This window comes from Equus quagga, chromosome 21 (assembly GCF_021613505.1).
Source record: "Equus quagga isolate Etosha38 chromosome 21, UCLA_HA_Equagga_1.0, whole genome shotgun sequence".
NCBI classification, from domain to species: Eukaryota; Metazoa; Chordata; class Mammalia; order Perissodactyla; family Equidae; genus Equus; species Equus quagga.
This window is the reverse complement of record NC_060287.1, coordinates 16,280,216-16,300,052: the sequence shown is the minus strand read 5'-3', so window position 1 is coordinate 16,300,052 and position 19,837 is coordinate 16,280,216. Positions and strand designations below refer to the sequence as shown.

The 19,837-nt window shown below is 36.3% G+C and overlaps 1 protein-coding gene across 1 annotated transcript in view; it reads left to right on the top strand.

Moving 5' to 3' along the window:
• TMPRSS15 (transmembrane serine protease 15) overlaps nucleotides 1-19,837 on the top strand; it is a 128,468-nt gene that overhangs the window by 86,092 nt on the left and 22,539 nt on the right. Inside the window, exons 20-22 of the mRNA XM_046648334.1 lie at nucleotides 8,356-8,451; nucleotides 11,934-11,983; nucleotides 12,147-12,321. Coding sequence (XP_046504290.1) covers nucleotides 8,356-8,451; nucleotides 11,934-11,983; nucleotides 12,147-12,321 — 321 coding nt within the window. The remainder of the gene's footprint in view (nucleotides 1-8,355; nucleotides 8,452-11,933; nucleotides 11,984-12,146; nucleotides 12,322-19,837) is intronic.

Sequence of the window (19,837 nt, the reverse complement as noted above, 5' to 3'; positions counted from 1 at the left end):
GGAGGTTTTCTAGAAAATGGCTTGATTTGAGTAGACGACAGCAAATTCCACACAACTGTGTGCTATTTAATGTTTTTTCCCCAGCCAGACTCTACTCCCTAGTTCTCTGACCCCATTTCCTATGAATCACAGCCCTTCCAGCTGGAGACAGGGACAAAGAACTAGATTTTTTTAGTGAGTGTAAAGCAAGGAGAACATCTTAACTGCGTTAGACGCAATATTGTTGATGAAGGTCAAGCACTCGCTTTCTTCAGAAATGAGTAGGGTAATCTCTGCAAAGACTTTAATCGTTGAGACTTCACTTATTAAATAGTCTCCATAGTGCTCTAGTAATTGAAAGAAAGTTATAGCCTTAATGAGAATTTGTCTAGAGTAGTGCATGGTAACTGAAAGAAAACTTAGTGAGTTTAAAATGATGTGTTTGCTACAGTGGCAAGTAATTTAGCAGTCAATTTATTAGAAAGGCACCATAGACTCTCAAGATTATTTATGCAGATGGGGTACGAAATGCAATTTCCCACACATTCAGGTACATCATGTAAGGCAGATATCATCAACCTTCTCTTTTTTAAATGAAACGTTTTCATTCTCTGACGTTTATAGTATGCATAAGTAAAAAGCGCTTTGAATAACATTTTCATGTCTCTGATCAAAGTATGAAAGAGAACATTTTATACTAACATGAGAATAAATGTTAAAGAAACGTAGAGTAGTGATGTTTAAAATGATATTTCCTAGGAAAACACACTACCCTGTTACTATAGTACCCAATAAATGAACTATGCAGTCAATTCGCCTTGCTAAGCCATTAAGAAGTAGGAGTCGTTAGTTCTGTACAGCTTTACAGAATTTAGGAAATAATAATGTCTTAAAAATAGAAGTAGCTACATGGATCCCTATTAGGCAGCCTATCAGGTGTCAATGTTAATTTTTAAGTCTCATAATAGTCATATGCAAGATACCTTCAGTTCAAATATTGGAAACATCAAGTTGAGACTTTCATTCTCAAACCCAAAATAAGAAATGGAATTACTTCAATGTTCCTCCATTTCAGAGGTGTATTGAAAATTTTGGAGGGCGAGGGGTAAAACGTATTTTTAATAAGCCTCCAAATAAATAGAGCATAATGATTTAATTTCCTATCTAAGCATCACAACAAATTTTTATCTGCAATTTAGCGCTGGGTCTTGAAAAACTGAAAATGGAAACTATGTTTCATATTAGTTAAAGAAATTGGTGGACAAATAATGTTCCTGTTCTTGTCCATATTTTCTGTCAGTGTTCCCAAATTTTTGACCATGTGAGAAAAGACTTAACATAAAACAACAACAAAGATAAGATACGGGAATTAGTAGAAAAAATGTAGCTACTACATTCAACTTTAAATTATTTATTCTTATTTGCTAAATTTACACAAAAGTAAATAATATTTTCTGTTATTTTTAATTTGCAAGTTCAGCACTAAGGGAAATTTGTATTTTATTCTTATCTATGTTCCTCGGGTTGGATGGGTGTGGTAAGGGAAGAGTGGGGAGCTGTGGGCAAGATAGTGGAAAAGAATTATTTTACTTGCTTAATGGACCAAGCGAAAAAGCTCATCATTTGCCTGAATTACAAATTATATCTGATTTTTCCTATTTTAAAATTAGAAATGTATCAATTAAAAATAAGTAAAGAGAGGGGCCAGCTCAGTGGTATAGTGGTCAAGTTCATGCGCTGTGCTTTGGGGGCCCAGGGTTTGCAGGTTCAGATCCCAGGTGTGGACCTAGCACTGCTCATCAAGCCATGCTGTGGCAGCAGCCCACATGGAAGAACTAGAAGGACTAACAACTAGGATATACAACTACGTACTGGGGCTTTGGGGAGAAAAAATAGAGGAAGATGGGCAACACATGTTAGCCCAGGGCCAATATTCCTCAAACAAAAAAAGTAATAAATAATAAGTAAAAGAAAATAATCAATCACAAACCATAGTAATTGTATAACTTTCTAATATTAATCTTTAATAGGTTTATTATCTAATAGGGTTGGGGAAAACACAGTGATTAGGTAATTATGTCTGCTATGTGCAAGAGAGTGAAAGCATGTGTAATCCAAGAATTGCCTAAGAAGCTCCCAAACCTGGTTATACATTAGAATCAGCTCAACTGGGTCCCAGACATTTGGATTCAAGGTGGCCTACACCTTGGTGCCCAGTGTGTGATTTTAGGACTAAACTAACAGCAGCTGCAACACCTGGGATGCATGTGTAGAAATACAAATTCTGGAACCACACCTCAGACAAACTCATCTGAAAGTCTGGAACAGGGCCCAGCAATCTGTGTTGGAATAAGCCCTTCAGGTGATTCTGATGCATGCTAAAGTTTGAGAACCATTGTCTAGGACAGGCTTTCTCAACCTTCCTTTGTGTGTCATGGACACTTTTGGCAGGCTGGTGAAATTTACCAATTTTTTCTTAGGTTCCGATTTTTAAGTGCCTAAAGTAACATACACATAATTACAAAGAAAATCAATTACATTGAAAATAATTATCAAAATATTAAAAATATGATATGGTAGTATATATTTCTTTATTAAGGTAACAAGATCTACTGGTGGTTCTACTGATTACAGCAACATCAAAGATGAGTATAAATGATATTTTTAGATGTATGTGGCAACTGCAATGTGGTATGAAGATATTTATGTTTGTTTTGGTGACAAAATTACAGGGGCTGCTAATAATATTGTGGTTAGTCACTTACATTTGTATTGGAAGGAAAGACTAAATTTCAATTAGAGGTTAGTGAAAAGAAAGACATAATTATTTCTCATCCAACTACGAACCCCTACATGTCATCAAGGACTCCTAGGAACTCCCTGGACCCCCATCCTAGACCTTAGGTACCGTGAGGCCCCAAGGTCTTGGGGCTTTAAAGAACCCCAGGTGATTCTGATAGAGTCATCCTCTCATGAGCAAGGAACCATGAACCTTTGTGTATTTGTTTCGGTAGAAAACATGGAACTTGTACAAAACATCTTCAAAGTGTGGCAGTTTGATTTTACCTGATAACAAAAACAAAAAAGCAAAGTGAAATAGAGAAAAATGTCGATTTTTTTTTCCATTGTAACCAAGTTTACATACCCTATTACAGTCATCTCTGACTTAATCTGGGGGATTCCTTAGCTTGTCATTCTGACACTAGCCTATTTTAACTTCTGTGGAAAACTTCTTTTCCCCAATAGATGAAAACAAAAGCAGAGAGTTTTAAAAGACCACTATGAGAAAGATGTCATTAAAAGGGTAAAAAAAAAAAAATCCATGGCTATGTTTTCATCAACCACAGGCCCATGTTATTTCTTGCCTGGAAAAATTCAATTCTGATTTCTCCCACTGAGTATTTGAAAACATCTTATTGGGAATTAAGGGACTCTTTTTCTGTGAAATATCACTTACTTGTATTGATACAATTTAGAGAGAATTCTCATTGCCTCTAACGCTTATTTTGACTTACACACTAATGGGTATTTTGTAATCCCAGGGAGATTTGTGTAACAAAGAGAGTACTGAGAATATAATTACATACATAAAAGATTTTTAAAAGTTTTTTTTTTTATGTTTTGGTATAATTGTGAATCATCTGCCAATAATTTTCTGCAACATATAGTTTTTTAGTCTTATATGAAAACAACAAGAGATCGTGTTTTTCCCCCTTTATCCTTTTATCATTTCCTGAGATACTGTTATTTGGGGAGGGAGATTCTATTCTAAAATGGAAACGGATTATATTCTAAAATTAAAATAGATAAGGACAGGAGAAAACTATCTCCCCATGAGATGAATAACAAAAATTTTCTTGTCTGTTCTATTTCCCTTCTCAACAGTATTTCCAACTCTTCAACCTGTAAATAATGCAGAATATTCTATAAGACCAAGGGCAATTTTGAATAAAATTAATAAAGTTTAATAGAATAATATACCTTCTTCCTCCCTTCCTTTAATTTTTCCTCTTCCTCTTTTTCTTATTTTCTTTCTTCCTTATTTTTTGCTTCCTTCCTCACTTCCTTGTTCTTTCTTTCTTTTCTCTCTTATCTTTTCCCATTCTCTCTTTTTTTCTTTATTCCCATATCTTTTCAAAAGAAACTGAGATGATTTATAAGGAAGAGTATACACAGGAAGATTAATAGAATAGTAGATGAAAATAAGACCCAAAGAAATAAGGAGGCAAATCTATAAAATATACAGGATCAGCATAATTACTAATATTTGTGTCTGAGATTCCTGGAAACCCATGCAAAAAGGAAAATATTAAAAACCACATAACTTTAATTATGAGATGTGTCACAGTTTCCATAGGGAAGAGAAATTTCTTCTGACACTAAATTCTAAAGGAAATTTTGCACTTATGTCTTTATAAAGTAATAATGCGTTGAACAAAATATATGCACTTGAGAAAAATTCATAGTCAATGTGGAGGTGTATGTCATATGCCTCTTAGTCACAAATTAGTAAAATGCAATGGCAGCTGAGAAAGTTATGTTATAAATGAGTCAAGGATATATTACAAGGGATTAAGGCTATGTTGTCCAAGATGTTATCAGTGGAAATCCTGTCTCTGACAATCGACCTTCTGTGTGGCTTCTCTCAGCCATATTTTTGGTAGGACATACCAGGAGTTTGTTCCTTCCCAATACGTTACATCTGGAAGATAGTAGAGAGAAGCTATCAGACTGACCCATCAATTTCTCTCTTGTTCTTAATAAGGAAGCTTGCACAAAGAAGGAAATTGATTAGGTGAAGATAATTTTTTTCTATTCTATTTTTTTCTTTTCTTCTGTTTTCTTCTTTTCACAAAATTTTGAGAGTCAGGTCAGAAAATATAAAATTAATTAAGCTCACCTGTTTGCTGAGAGCTATCAGTGCTGGGTGAGTGCCAGGTGTGCTGCTATATATGTATCCAGTTCAGTCATGGTGTTTACCTAAATACCCACGTGTCCTGACTCTCCTGGAAGGATACTTTGCCATCCTTTGCCTCAAATTGCTTTCATTTTCCATTTCCTTGTCTATTAAAATGCTTTCCCCCACCTTCTGCCCTGCCAAAGCAATCCCCTTCTTTCCCTCCAATCTGAAAAGAAAGGTCCATCCCTCTCCAAAATGCTTTTCAGCTAATCCCAACAGTCTCAATTCATTACTTAAACCTTTTGGGGTGTGAAATGAGCTACAGTGCCTGGCTGCAGTATTTGTAACGTTCATTATTATTCTTTTTAGCTTTAGTGTATCCAAAAGCTTAAAACATCCCTACCTAAGCTCCTGCTTCAGGGAGGAATTCTTATCACAGCAAATACAGTCTGAGGATGAGACAAAAGAGAGGAAACCTAAGCAGGGCCTAAGAAAAGACGAAGAAGATTTAATCCTGTGCAAGATGCTTTGTGAAAGACTTCTTTCTCTCTCTAGAATTCATCTGATTATGTTTTTGTACTCCAGATATGACCTAAAAAATAATAATGCTTGGGTTGCATCAATATGCTTCTTTTCTCACATAGAATGAGGTTTCCCTGAAGCTTGGGGGGCCTTTTGAGGGAATGTAACATAAAAATGGTAATGAAGGTTTAGAAATAGTTGGTCAGGAAGCATTAGGATGTCAACAAGGTAATGTATGGGTGTTTCTATGTGATACCAAACCGCTACTGATTTCAAACAGCTATGCAAATGCGTAAGAGAATTATCAAAATCTGCAGAGCTGGAACATTTTCAGGATTTAAAAAATGCAAACTCCAGTTGTGATCTTCACAGAGTGCCTCTCTAAAAATTAAGAACTCGTTTCCTTGTAAGAAAGGGAAACTGAGGCAGGGAGAGACTCACTTGCATGCTCTATTTGAAGAACTTAATATAAGTATTCTCTGTTAACAATTTAATTTTTCAATTGTTCTGAGATTTTGTTTTCCGAAAATAAATGGTGACAGCATGTGGTTGCTAACGTTTTAGTTTTCTGAGAATATCTTGAATATATTTTTATTGTCTCTATCATTTCTTAAAATAAGAGATATTTTGTTGTAAACTTCTTAGGCTGCTTATATTCTGTTGACTGTGAATAAAAATTGGAATAAATTGTGTTCAGTCTGACCAAGGATAAGTTCAACTTGGCAGGATTTGAAATGCAGGTAGACTGTCTCAAATTAAATTCCAAATTCTAAGATCCAGCACTGACACCTGGAAATGTCTGTATGATCTGATGGTCTCTATATTCCACTCTTAGACTGCTGACATCAATATTTGCTACAAAAATTTAACAGATTAGATGATTAGAATTTTTTCCAAAAAAATATTTTATCTAGTTCTTCTAAATAACCCAAAACAATGTATCTGCATCATTAACTGCAGTGTGTTTTCTCATGTAAATTTTGAGACTAAAAAATGTAGAGAAGACAATCTCAGAATATAAGATATATGTGCCTTTTTTCATATGCATATATAATCTCTATTTTTCTCAGCTAGATAGTAAAAATGTCGCATTTGAGAATCCCAGGGTAGAACAATTAGCATTTTCCATATGTTCTTTATTCTTAAAGTCTCGCCTCTAGTCTTCCTTTCTTCTAGAATAGGCTTATGCTAAAAATTTAACTTCCAATCCTATTATCATGCAATGCTAGTGGTAGGTATGTAATAAATAGATACTAGATTAAAAACTCATTTATAAATAACTTTTCAATATTTTTTTCAATTTAATTTTGTCCAGATTTTGGTTTGAATTTGCAGAGAAATTAATGCATCTCCTCAGGGTCTGTCTTAAAGAGATAGCCAAGTGTTGGAATAAAAACAGCTAGAGATAATGGAAGAGCTTAAATCCACATCTATGAGATACATTTTCAATGAATTACCTTTCAAGATGTTCAGCCATGTAGCTATGAGTACTGTCAAATGACAGAACTATAACAATTTAAGTAATGAGTTTGATGTCCTTTATTCAAGGGAAACAATTGATGAATTGGGGGAGTTCCATGCCTCACAGAACACCGTTCCTGAGGGATATTAGGCAAGAGTGAGTTCTATGGAGTGTTGTAAGACACATTGCAGACACAGTACATTATTGACCAGGAGGTCAGGGATTTCCTTGTAAGGCCCCCAGGTCCTATATTCCAGAATATGGTGAGCTAGCTAAAGTTGAGTTACAGAATTGATTGGTGTATGTTAGGTTTCCTTGACAATGAGGTGTTTCCTGTAAGTGTGGGCTGACTTAGGTTTAGATTTGTGATGTGGCCCAGACCACTGGGGCAGCCGCCATTTTGTGGGTCTTGATATAAGAATTAAATTTATCAGTGCCTTAAAACAGATTGCTTATCAGGTATCTAGAAGTCATTTTGGAAACCAAAAAGCAGCTCCCTGAAAAAGCAAAGAAATAGATATTATATTTGGCTATGACAGTGGTTCCCTGACTAGCAGGCATCAGAATCACCTGGAGAGTTTGTTAAATGGCAGGTCACTGGTCCCCACCCCCAGAATTTCTGATTCCATGGGCCTGGAGTGGGGCTGGCAAATTTGCGTTTCTAATACATTCTCTGGTGAGGATAATGTTGCTGGTGTGGAGAATACACTTGGAAAATCCTTGGTCCCAGAGAGTCAGGAACATAGAAAACTGCCAGAAGCATGTTCAAGACATGTAGGCATTCAGCAGAATAAGAATACTGAGAACACGGGGGTCGGCCCTGTGGCAGGGTGGTTAAGTTCGTGCGCTCTGCTTCAGTGGCCCAGGGTCCACAGCTTCTGATCCCAGGGGCGGACCTGCACATTGCTTATCAAGCCCTGCTGTGACAGAATCCCACATAGCATCTGGCTTTAAATTAGGGCTAGTTAGGCTTTGAATTGGGTGAAATATTAAGAACAAAGCAATATTTTGAAAGGTAAACACTGAACATCTTTTTCGAGATTGTTCTTAGGCAACATGATTTTTTTTAAAGATGAATTTCACTGAACAGGAAAACACTTTAATAAATTATGGTGAAGCAATTCTGTAAGGTTGTCATTAAAGTTGATCATTACAGAAACTATCAGTCATTATAGAAAAATCAAATGAAAAAATCAGATACTCAAGTTATATATGCGCTGGTTTCAACTTTGTGATGTAACATATGAGCATGCAAATAACTAGAGGTATTATGCAAAAATTAAAATTATGTTTCGTGTCATTATGGGTAATTCTTCTACTGATTTGCACCATCTTTTAAATAGCAAAACATTTGAAGTTTTGTATTAAAATGTTAATCTCTTTCTATGGAATTCTATAATTTCTCTCATTGTCCATAGCATTAAATAAATCGAAGTTTAGTTTATTGCTTTGTGTTTGTATTTTTATTTTGCCCATATGTGCTTTTCCCTAGGAGTGAAAACTCATCAGTGCCAATCTACTCTACTGAAGGTGGACCATTTGTAAAATTAAACACAGCATCTAATGGCAGCTTAACACTAACACCAAGGTGAGTCCCAAAATCTGTTCTTGGATTAGTTGTACATGGACTGCAAAGAAGATAGATTTTGAAGCCAGTCAGATTTTAATGCCACCACATACTAGCCATATAATCTTGAAAGTTATCTGCTTTTTTATTCTTCAGATAATCTCAAACAATATCTAATTGATCCTATCTGATAACATTGCCTAACCCTTACGTATATGGTAAGACGGTCAAATGATCTCATTAGACTATGTCATTTCTCCTGTTTGGGCATTAATGATCACTTTTGTTGAAATTGGCTTCTGAATTTTACAGTTCCCTTAAAGGCCGGCTGTGGGTGGGAAGAAAGTAACTTGGAGAAGCCATAGCTACAGATGAGAATTTAAGATGTTATTGCTGGAGCATTAGCTTGTAGTTTTTTGTATAACCTACTCAACAGTGAAATATGAAGTTACGTAATTATTCAGCTATTCATGAAAAGTTACCATTTCTGTGAGCTCAACTAGTAAAGCAAATTGATAAAGGAGTATTTTTAGTACCAATGAGCTTCACAGTTGACTGTTTTATTTGAATGTTTGCTGGGCCTTGACTGACATTATTAGTCTCACCAGGGATGAAGCAAAGCATCTACAAGGGAGAAAACAGGCTTCTAGAGTTCCTTTCTATAAGGCATGTCTAAATTTGCCTTACTATTATAGATCTTGAGCCATTTGTATATTGAGAATGTCTTTCATTTATATCTTATAGACATTCAAAAATGAGTAGGAAAAAAGGGAAAACAAAAACTTTTCACCTTAATTATATGCATGTTTCAGAGCAGAACTGGGTTATTCCATGCTTATAAACAAAATGCCAGTATCATCTTACATTGATGTCCCTATTCTACATATGTTCATGTCACTTTAAAGAGACACCACTTATAGGCATAGATACTTGAGACTTTGATCACATCAATAAGCCAGGATGTTCTTAATCTCTCTGTTGATTAGCCGCATTATACAGCGTTGGCAGAAAATCAGACATATGTACCTTTATTTATTTCCCTAATTTGTTGCAGAGATGATTACATTTATTGTCGCATGAAAACTGGTGCTTTTGAAAACAGTCTTGCACTGGAGTTGTAATAAAAAAATAAGGAAAGGAAGATGATATCAAAGAAGATAATTCTTCCAACTAGGAAAATCTAGTGACCTGGATCCCCATTTTTTTCTGCTCTTATGAGGCATAGGCAAGACTCAGGCTACTATTTCCAACCACTGGGAAAAGGCCACTCAACATGGTACCAGCAATCTTTCATGATACAACTGGAAATGTATAATTCATGCAGCTACCGGTACCGGGCTTCCCTTTCTTTCAGTTCTTCAGACCACATCAGTAGTAGTCCTAGGTATCAAAGGAAATTTGACTTAACATTGTTGATCAACATCGTGTTCCAAGCATGGTGCTAGATACAGGTTACAAAGTGCTTATCAAATACTTTGTTGAATGTCTATCATGTGACAGTGTGATATGAATATTAGAGAGGTTATTTCCAGTCCATGCAAAAGGTCTATGACTTGGGTAGTCTTGCTGCACAATAAGGGTGAGGAAACAAGCCCAATAAGTGACTTGGACAAGTTCATAAAGCTGGTGGGCAACCTGGAGACAAGTCTGTCTGAATGCAAACCCCTCCACTTTTGGCACCAGCTCACTTTAAATAGCAGTTTTGGCAAGGAGAAAGAAAGAGAAAGCACAGCCTTTTCAACAAGAAAAAAGGCCATGGTGTTGGGCATATCTTGGCAGAAAAGCTAGTTCATTTTGTCAATACAATAGATATAACCCCTGCCATTTGTATCACAAGATCACCCCGCTGGGCTGAGAGAAAGACACAGGATCAGGGCCTTTTCTTTCTTCCTGTACAGACAGCTAAGCTCGCTCTGTCTCCAGGACCAAAGGTCAGGACAGTCAGTCTGTTTCTCTCCAATCTTTCCAAATACACCTGGACAAAGTTTGGATTCACTGCTCATTCTGACCAGAGATTAACAACTTACTGCTCTGTACTGAGACACTGCATGTGTGTGTTTGTTGTGTGAAAATTTTGATTAACGAAAATGCATGAAGAATGAGGTGCTAAGCTCAGCCTAATTTTCTGGTTAACTATTAAGTTAAAAAGAAACTCTTCTGTGCTTGCTAAAAAGAAATTAGTAGGCTTTTACATATCACAGAGTATTAAGCCTCGTTTAATATCTAGGAATGATGAACCATTTTGAACACAGATTTTCATGGATGAGTATTAAGATACAGGAAGTGTATGGATGAAGTTAGATGGTATGCTGAGAAACGTCCTGGAAACTACTTCTCTACTAACCATGAGTGGATAACAGAAGGGGAGTTAATTGAGGCTTCTTCTTTGGGGAATTATGAATACATATTTATATATCTATGTCTAGATAGATATATACAAATGCACACTACTTATTAAGTATATTATTTCCTTATATTTAAATTGACATTATCTTCTATTCTAAAGTATATGTCAATCAGAAAATGCGAAAGCATATGATTTCAAACAAACCTTATCTTGTATGTTCTAGAAACATTGAATTGCTTTGATTGTACTTATGATCTTGGGTCTTGCTTTGTGTTTTTGTTTTGTTTTTCCCCCAAATTTCAAGCATCCAAATAATACACACAATAGATGTAGTTAAATATAGAAACAGAAATCATTAAATTGCATGTGTGTGTATGTGTGTGCTCAAGAGACCAATGTCTGCGGTAGCTGCGTCAGGAAATAGTGTGGGGAAGTACTTTAATTCCTTGTATTATACTGATCTCTAGTGGTTGGTAAGTATAACACATTTTAAAACAAATTTTGTTTAAAATAGAATTCTTGGCTTTGAAAAAAGTTGATATCCATATATTTAAACAGGTAGTGAGTTTTCAAGTTATTTATGCCTACACTTTATTTTATATTTGCCTGTTTATAGGTCTGCCTCCCTCCAAAGCAGGGACTATGATTCATTCATGATTGAATTCCCTAATTGAAGTACAGAGCTTAGCACGGTGTTGGGCACTGTATAGCTGTCTGATGAGCAATACTGAGGCACAGTCTGTATTATAGAATGACAAAATCCCACATTGGTTCAAGCAAACTAACAGTAGCTATCATTTATCGAGTGTTCATTGTGTATAATGCACAATAGTTCCATTACGAGTAATTCTTCACTCCCCCAAAATTCCAATAAAGTAAATACTATTACCCTCATTTTGTGGACGATGAAACTGAGTCTCAGGGATATTGAGCAACTTATTCAAAATCACGTGAAGAGTAAGGGGTAGAGTTAAGGATGTGAATTCACCTCTATTTGATTTTGAAGATTTTTCTGCTGTGCATTTCAGCCTCCCTGTGTTTCATATATGATAAAGTCCATTTTACTAAAAATAAAGAAAAATAGGATAACCTACATTGTTTTTCTTTAAAATATTAGGTACACAATTTCTGAAACATAATTGCTCCTCTCTTACAGCGAACAGTGTTTACAGGATTCACTGGTTCTATTACAATGTAACCATAAAGGTGAGTAAATGTTTTGTTGTATTCTCTTTTAAGCCTTCAGTTTAAAATTCTGAATGAATTGGTATGTCACCTGAAGTTATTTTGTAGTGATCCACTCAATATTCATGATCAGAGGAAATCCACCAAAATAAAATAGATATTCTTTCTTGAACTATCTTTATAGCATGTGGAAAAAGACTGGTGGCTCAAGAAGTCAGCCCAAAGATTGTTGGAGGAAACAATGCCAAAGAAGGAGCCTGGCCCTGGGTCGTTGCTCTGTCTTATAACAACCGGCTGCTCTGTGGCGCTTCTCTCGTTGGCAGCGACTGGCTAGTGTCTGCCGCGCACTGCGTGTATGGGTGAGTGTGACACCACAGCGTCCCTTCCCAAACAAGATGACCACAGCAGACACCGTGCACCCCATTTCATGCAGCCTCACAAAACCAGCCCATCAGGGAAATGTTCCCAATATTTATGACACTATAAACTTTCCAATCATTTTCCCATTAAAATCATGTATAAAAATAAAATTCAATTAAAAATCATTCCTCATTAGATACTTACATCAAGTATTATGTTTCCTACATACATAAAAATTGGAATTTTTACCTATTCACAAGCTAAGCGTTTTTTTAAGGTGTAAAATTAGTTTTTAACGTATAAATTGTTCTGGTTATCAGTCAATTAGGACAATATTTCTCGCCAGCGAACTGTCAATATCAAAAAAGCCTGTATAGCTAGCTCTCAAGTTACAGATAAAAAATTGTGCTCTTAGAAAGTCATGTGTAAGCACTTTGTTGTGAATTAGGATAAAAATGTTTACCTCTTTCTCAAGTCAGATCTATCTTGATGCTATCTGGAACTCAGACTTAGAACTAATATCAACTGTATCTTTTTTTTTTTGTTAAAGATTTTATTTTTTCCTTTTTCTCCCCAAAGCACCCCGGTACATAGTTGTGTATTCTTCGTTGTGGGTTCTTCTAGTTGTGGCATGTGGGACGCTGCCTCAGCGTGGTCTGATGAGCAGTGACATGTCCGCGCCCAGGATTCAAACTAATGAAACACTGGGCCGCCTGCAGCGGAGCGCATGAACTTAACCACTTGGCCACGGGGCCAGCCCCTCAACTGTATCTTTTTTGTAATATAGCATGATAAAATACATGTTGAATTCTAGGATTTATCTTCTCCCTCCAGAGGCAGCCATTCCTAAAGCAGTGCCACAGGAGAAAAGAGTGAGTGGAGGGGACAGGGAGAAAAGGAGGAGAAAATAAATATTCCCGGGCCCAAGAACGTGTTAATTCTCTGCTCCGCCTGAAAGGTCTCTTCTTTAGGTAATGCCATTCCAGCGCTTCTGAATTCGCTCAGAAAAAAGATAGCTTCCTCAGAGAGAATTCATAAGCTCTGACCTAGGGTGGGTCCTTGCCCCTAAGTAGAAGAGGCCACCAGAGAAAGACCTTACCTGTGGGGATTAGAATGAGCCTCTTGGTAGCCATCGTTTGGAACCTCTGAGGAAAGAACCACGTATGCTCAAGAATGGAAGATGAAGCCGTACTTAACCAGATTAAAAGACTAACTCCTTACCAACACAGACATTGAAAGTTCTTGGAAAGATGGAGACAATAATCAGACACAGACGGTTGCGAAGGTTGTTTGGGAGATAGGGATGGCCAGGGAGCAAGTATGAAAGGATTGAGCCCACGCCTAAATACCCATTTTAGCAGAGGAGGGTAAGCTTGAACTCTTAATCCTAGGAACCTGGAAATGAGGACCCTCAGCCAGATCCCAGCTTGGCCAATTACCTGGGCTCCAAAAGGACTATCAGAGGTCCTGCCCCATCTACATCTAAAGCTCTCTGCTTCTCTGCATTATGCCCTGTATCTGGGTGACTAAACTACAGCCTCTCCTGTGTCTAAAGTCCACCTTCTTGACTTTGCTGCCTCTTGATAATTATGTTTTAATCTATTTTCAACCATCCCATAACAAACGTCTGTACCAGTCCACTTTCCCATCCCCTGCTAAACATGACTTTAACTTCACCTATACATACTCTATGCCTTGGGCATGTCACTGATGGATAACCTATACCCTAACTCTCTTACAAGTAAAAGGTATCTTTAGCTAAAAATGCAGTGTTTTCTGTTGTACATAGATAGGTCTTAGTAAGTTAGCAATCTCTCATGTTAACCTCGGATTTGGTAAATTCATCTGTTTGATGTTCTTGCAGAACATATGCTTTTTAAGTGTCAACTAGGCTTGCAGTAATATTAGTCACATCTTTCAATTATCTACCTTACCAATGTGCTTATTGTAGGTTAACCATGTCAATATCACGTCTTTTCAAACCACAAATATACGAGGAAAGTAGAAAAGTGTTTTCATCTAATATAAACACATGTTCAGTCATGTAGGACATAAAATGTGTTTCCACACGGTCACAATTTGAACACAAGCAAACAAATGTGAGCTGTAATAAAATTGTGATGAATTCAACCTTGCACTTAATTCTCTTTAGCCACTCAGTGGTATGATTTCTTCTTTCTCCAGTCACCAAGAGTTTTCTTGCTTTCTATTTCATGTCTCTAACCAAGCAAGAAAGTTTCTGGTATTATTTCAGATACTTTCATGAAAGAAAATAGTTTTACCAGGGCTGGCCCAGTGACTCAGCAGTTAAGTTTTCACATTCCACTTCGACAGCCCAGGGTTCACCAGTTCAGATCCCAGGTGCAGACCTACACACCACTTGTCAAGCCATGCTGTGGCAGATATCCCACATATAAAATGGAGGAAGATAGGCACAGATGTTAGCTCAGGGCCAGTCTTCCTCAGCAAAAAGAGGAGGATTGGTGGTGGATGCTGGCTCAGGGCTAATCTTTCTCAAAAAAAAAAAAAAGTAGTTTTAGCCATATGCTAATACTGCCTGTCTTTTATCTTTTTAAAACTCTACTTGTGTAGTGAAAAGCTTAATTTCCTAATAAAAAGAACCCAGGGGCCAACCCAGTGTTATAGTGGTTAAGTTTGCATGGTCCACTTTGACAGCCCAGGGTTCATGGGTTTGGATCCCAGGTGCGGACATACACACCACTCATCAAGCCATGCTGTGGTGGCCTCCCACATGCAAAATAGAGGAAGTTAGCACAGATGTTAGCTCAATGACAATCTTCCTCAAGCAAAAAGAGGAAGATTGGCAAGAGATGTTAGCTCAGGGCCAATCTTCCTCACCAAAAAAACAAAAAGAAGAAGCCAGATCAGCAACTTATTAAAATTATACCACACAAATGACTTGTCCTCAATGGAAATCTGTTCCAGGTGTTTTAACCTGAAGATAGTTAAATGCTTTAATTGGACAGCTCTTCTCTGTCTGCCTTCTTATTGTCCACACTCTCATTCCCATCCCTCAGCCTTAGTGTTCCTGGCTATCGCTAAATTTCCCTGCACCTGTCCTGTTGTTCTATCATTGACCTATCTTCTTTTCCAGCCTTTAAAGGGAGATTTGGAAAGGCAAGATTGACTGTAAACCAGAGGACAGGATTTTTATCGTACCTATGCTACTGGCTGCATGTGACACAGTATCTCTGGGTTTCAGCATCTTCATCTGTAGGGGGTCCATTAGGATCTCTGCCTCCTAGAGTGATTGTCAGGATCAAATTAAGATGTTGCAATACTTTGGCGTACTGTGAATTATATCCATGTGCAATAAAAATTTTATTGTGCTGCTGTTCCTGCACAGGAAAGGTCCACAAAAGAAGAGTCTAAGTCTCGCCCAGGAGACATTCAGCACATGTATTTTCTAAACTTTTTATATTGATATAATTTCCAACATGCACAAAAATGGCAAATAACAATACAGAGAACTCTTGTATACTTCACTGACGTTCACCGATTATTTACAGTTTATGCTATGAAATCTTTCTTATCATTGTTTCATTCTCTCCAATCCAGACAAATATTTATTTTCTGAATAATTTGATAGTAGATTAGACGCTGTACTTCTTTGCCCTGTGTTTTCACTAAGAACAAGGACATTTTCCTACATATTCACAGAATTATCATGGACATTTAACATTAATGTAATACAGTTATCTAATCTACAGTAAATATTCATTTTTGTCAGTTGTCCCAAATATGCCCTTCATAACATTTTTGGTTTGTTTGTGTGTTTGCAACCCAAGAACCAATACAGGATAATGCACTGCATTTAGTTGCTACACATCTTTCATCTTCTTTAATCTGGAATAGGCTATTTTTAGCCTTCCTATCTTTCTGTCTTTCTTAGCCATTCTAACTCTCTTGTCCTTGATCTTTTTTTCTTTGTATTCTATTCTTTATTGAGATAACATTGGTTTATAACATTACATAAATTTCAGGTGTACATCATTATATTTTAATTTCTATGTAGATTACATCATATTCACCACCCAAAGACTAATTACCATGCATCACCATAGACGTTTGATATTTTTTTAAAACAAGCAAGTTATTTTATAGAAAGTCCTTCTGTTTGGGGAAACCCTTCAAGCTTGCTCCCTTGTCAGCCGTGCTATATTGTCATTCTTTTTTAAAAATTATTTTGTTGAGATCATATTATCTTATAACATTGTGTAAATTTCAGGTGTACGTTATTACGTATCACTTTCTAAATGAAATTACACAATACGTTGAAGCAACTGTCTTATAGGAACAGGTACTTTTGACTTAGATTGCAAATATTTGATATTTTTGCCACCTTGGGAGTTGCTTATATTTGGCATATATGATATTTTTGTCACTTTATTTTTCTTTATTTTATTTGCCTATTTTTTTCATTTTTATCTTTTTTATTTAATTACTTTCTTGAGGTCATATTGGCTTATAACTGTAATTTCAGGTGTACATTATTACATATCAGTTTCTGTATAGTCTGCATCATGCTCGCCAGCAATAGTCTACTTTTTGTCTGTCACTGTGTATACATGCCCCTTTACCCCTTTTGCCTTCCCCCCCACCACCTTCCCCTCTGGTAACCACTGATTTGTTCTCCTTACCCATGTGTTTATTTATCTTCCACATATGAGTGAAATTGTATTATCTCTCCCTGCCTGGCTTATTTCATCTAGCATAATACATAAAAGGTCTTTCCATTTTGTTTCAAATACCACGATTTTTTCATTTTTTATGGCTAAGTAGTATATATATATATATATACGTATATATATATACGTATATATATATATATTTATTTATTCATACATCACATCTTCTTTATCCATTCATCTGTTGATGGGCACTTGGGTTGCTTCCACATCTTGGATATTGTGAATAATGCTGCAGTGAACATAGGGATGCATAAATCTCTTTGAATTGTTGGTTTCATGTTCCTTGGATAAATACCCAGGAGTGGAATAACTAGATTGTATGGTATTTCCATTCTTAATTTTTTGAAAAATCCCCGTATTGTTTTCCATAGTGACTGTACCAGTTTGCATTTCCACCAGCAGTATATGATCATTCCCATTTCTCCACATCCTCTCCAACATCTGTTATTTTTTGTCTTTGTGTTTATAGCCATTCTGATGGGTATAAGGTGATATCTCATTGTAGTTTTGATTTGCATTTCACTAATACTTAGTGATGTTGAATATCTTTTTATGTACCTGTTGGCCATCTGTAAATCTTTTCTGGAGAAATGTCTCTTCATATCCTCTGTCCATTTTTTTGTTGTTGTTGAGGAAGATTAGCCCTAAGCTAACTACTGCCAATCTTCCTCTTTTTTTTCTTTTGCTGAGGAAAACTGGACCTAAGCTAACATCCATGCCCATCTTCCTCTATTTTATACGTGGGGTGCCTACCACAGCATGGCTTTTGCCAAGCGGTGCCATGTCCACACCCAGGATCCAAACCGGCAAACCCCGGGCCACCAAGAAGTAGAACATGCGAACTTAACCACTGTGCCACCAGACTGGGCCCCCTCTGTCCGTTTTTTGATCAGATTGGTTTTTTTGTTGAGATGTATGAGTTATTTATTTTGCAAATTAATCCCTTGTCAGATGTATGATTTGCAAATATTATCTCCCAGTTGGTGGGTTGTCTTTTCATTTGGTTAATGGTTTCCTTTGGCTTTCAGAAGCTTTTTAATCTGAAGTAGTCCCATTTGTTTATTTTTCTTATGTCTCCCTTGCCTGAGTAAACATGGTATTCGAGAAGACACTGTTAAGACCAGTGTCAAAGAGTGTACTGCCTATATTTCCTTCCAGGAGTTATATGGTTTCAGATCTTATATTCAACTCTTTAATCCATTTCGAGTTAATTTTTGTATATGGTATGAGATAATAGTCTACTTTCATTCTTTTGCTTGTGACTGTCCAATTTTCCCAACGTCATTTATTTAAGAGACTTTCCTTTCTCTGTTGTATGTTCCTGGATCCTTTGTTGAAGATTAACTGTCCATAGATGTGTAGTTTTATTTCTGGGCTTTCAGTTCTGTTCCATTGATCTGTGTGTCTCTTTCTCTGCCAGTACCATCCTGTTTTGATTACTATATCTTTGTAGTATGTTTTGAAGTCAGAGATTGAAATACCTCCAGTTTTGTTCTTTTTTCAGGATTGTTTTTTCTATTGGGGGTCTTTTGTTGTTCCACATAAATTTTATGATTGTTTATTATATTTCCATGAAGAATGTCATTAGGATTCTGATTGAGATTGCATTGAATCTGTAGATTGCTTTAAGTAAGATGGACATTTGAACTATGTTTATTGTTCCAATCCATGACCATGGAATATCTTTCCATTTGTTTGTGTCTTCTTTGATTTCTTTCAATAATGTCTTATATTTTTCAGTGTATAGATCTTTCACCTCCTTGGTTAAATTTATTCCTAGATATCTTATTCTTTTTGTTGTGACTAAAACAGGATTATATTCTTGAGTTCTCTTCCTGCTAGTTCATTATTAGCGTATAGAAATGCAACTGATTTTTGTAAGTTGATTTTATACCCTGCCACTTTGCTGTAGTTGCTGATTATTTCTAATAATTTTCTGATGGATTCTTTAGAATTTTCTATATATGGAATCATGTAATCTGCAAACAGTGGTAGTTTTACCTCTTCTTTTCCAATTTGGATCCCTTTTATTTCTTTTTCTTGCCTAATTCCTGTGGCCAAAACTTCCAGCTCTATGTTGAATGAGAGTGGCAAGAGTGAGCACACTTTTCTTGTTCCTGTTCTCGGAGGAATGGCTTTCAGTTTTTCACCATTAAGTGTGATGTTGGCTGTGGATTTGTCATATATGGCCTTTATTATGTTGAGGTACTTTCCTTCTACACCCATTTTATTAGAGAGTTTTTATCAAAAATGGATGTTGGATCTTGTCAAATGCTTTCTCTGCATCTATTGAGATAATTATGTGATTTTTATTTATTCCTCATTTTGTTTGTATATTGTAACACATTGATTGATTTTTGGGTACTGAATCATCCCTGCATTTCTGGAATAAATCCCAGTTGATCATGGTGTAGGATGCTTTTAATGTATTGCTGTACTCTATTTGCTACTATTTTGTTGAAGAGTTTTGCATCTACTCATCAGTGATATTGACCTGTAAATTTCCTTTTTTGTGTTGTCTTTTTCTGGTTTTGGTATCAAGGTAATGTTGGCCTCATAAAATGAGTTAGGGAGCATCCTGTCCTCTTCAATTTTTCAAAATAGTTTGAGAAGGATAGGTATTAAATTTTCTTTGAATGTTTGATAGAACTCAGCAGAGAAGCCATCTGGTCCTGCACATTTGTTTTTGGGGAGGTTTTTGATTACGGTTTCAACCTCTTTACTTGTGATTGGTCTATTCAGATTCTCAGTATCTTCTTGATTAAGTTTTGGGAGGTTATATGATTCTAAGAATTTACCCATT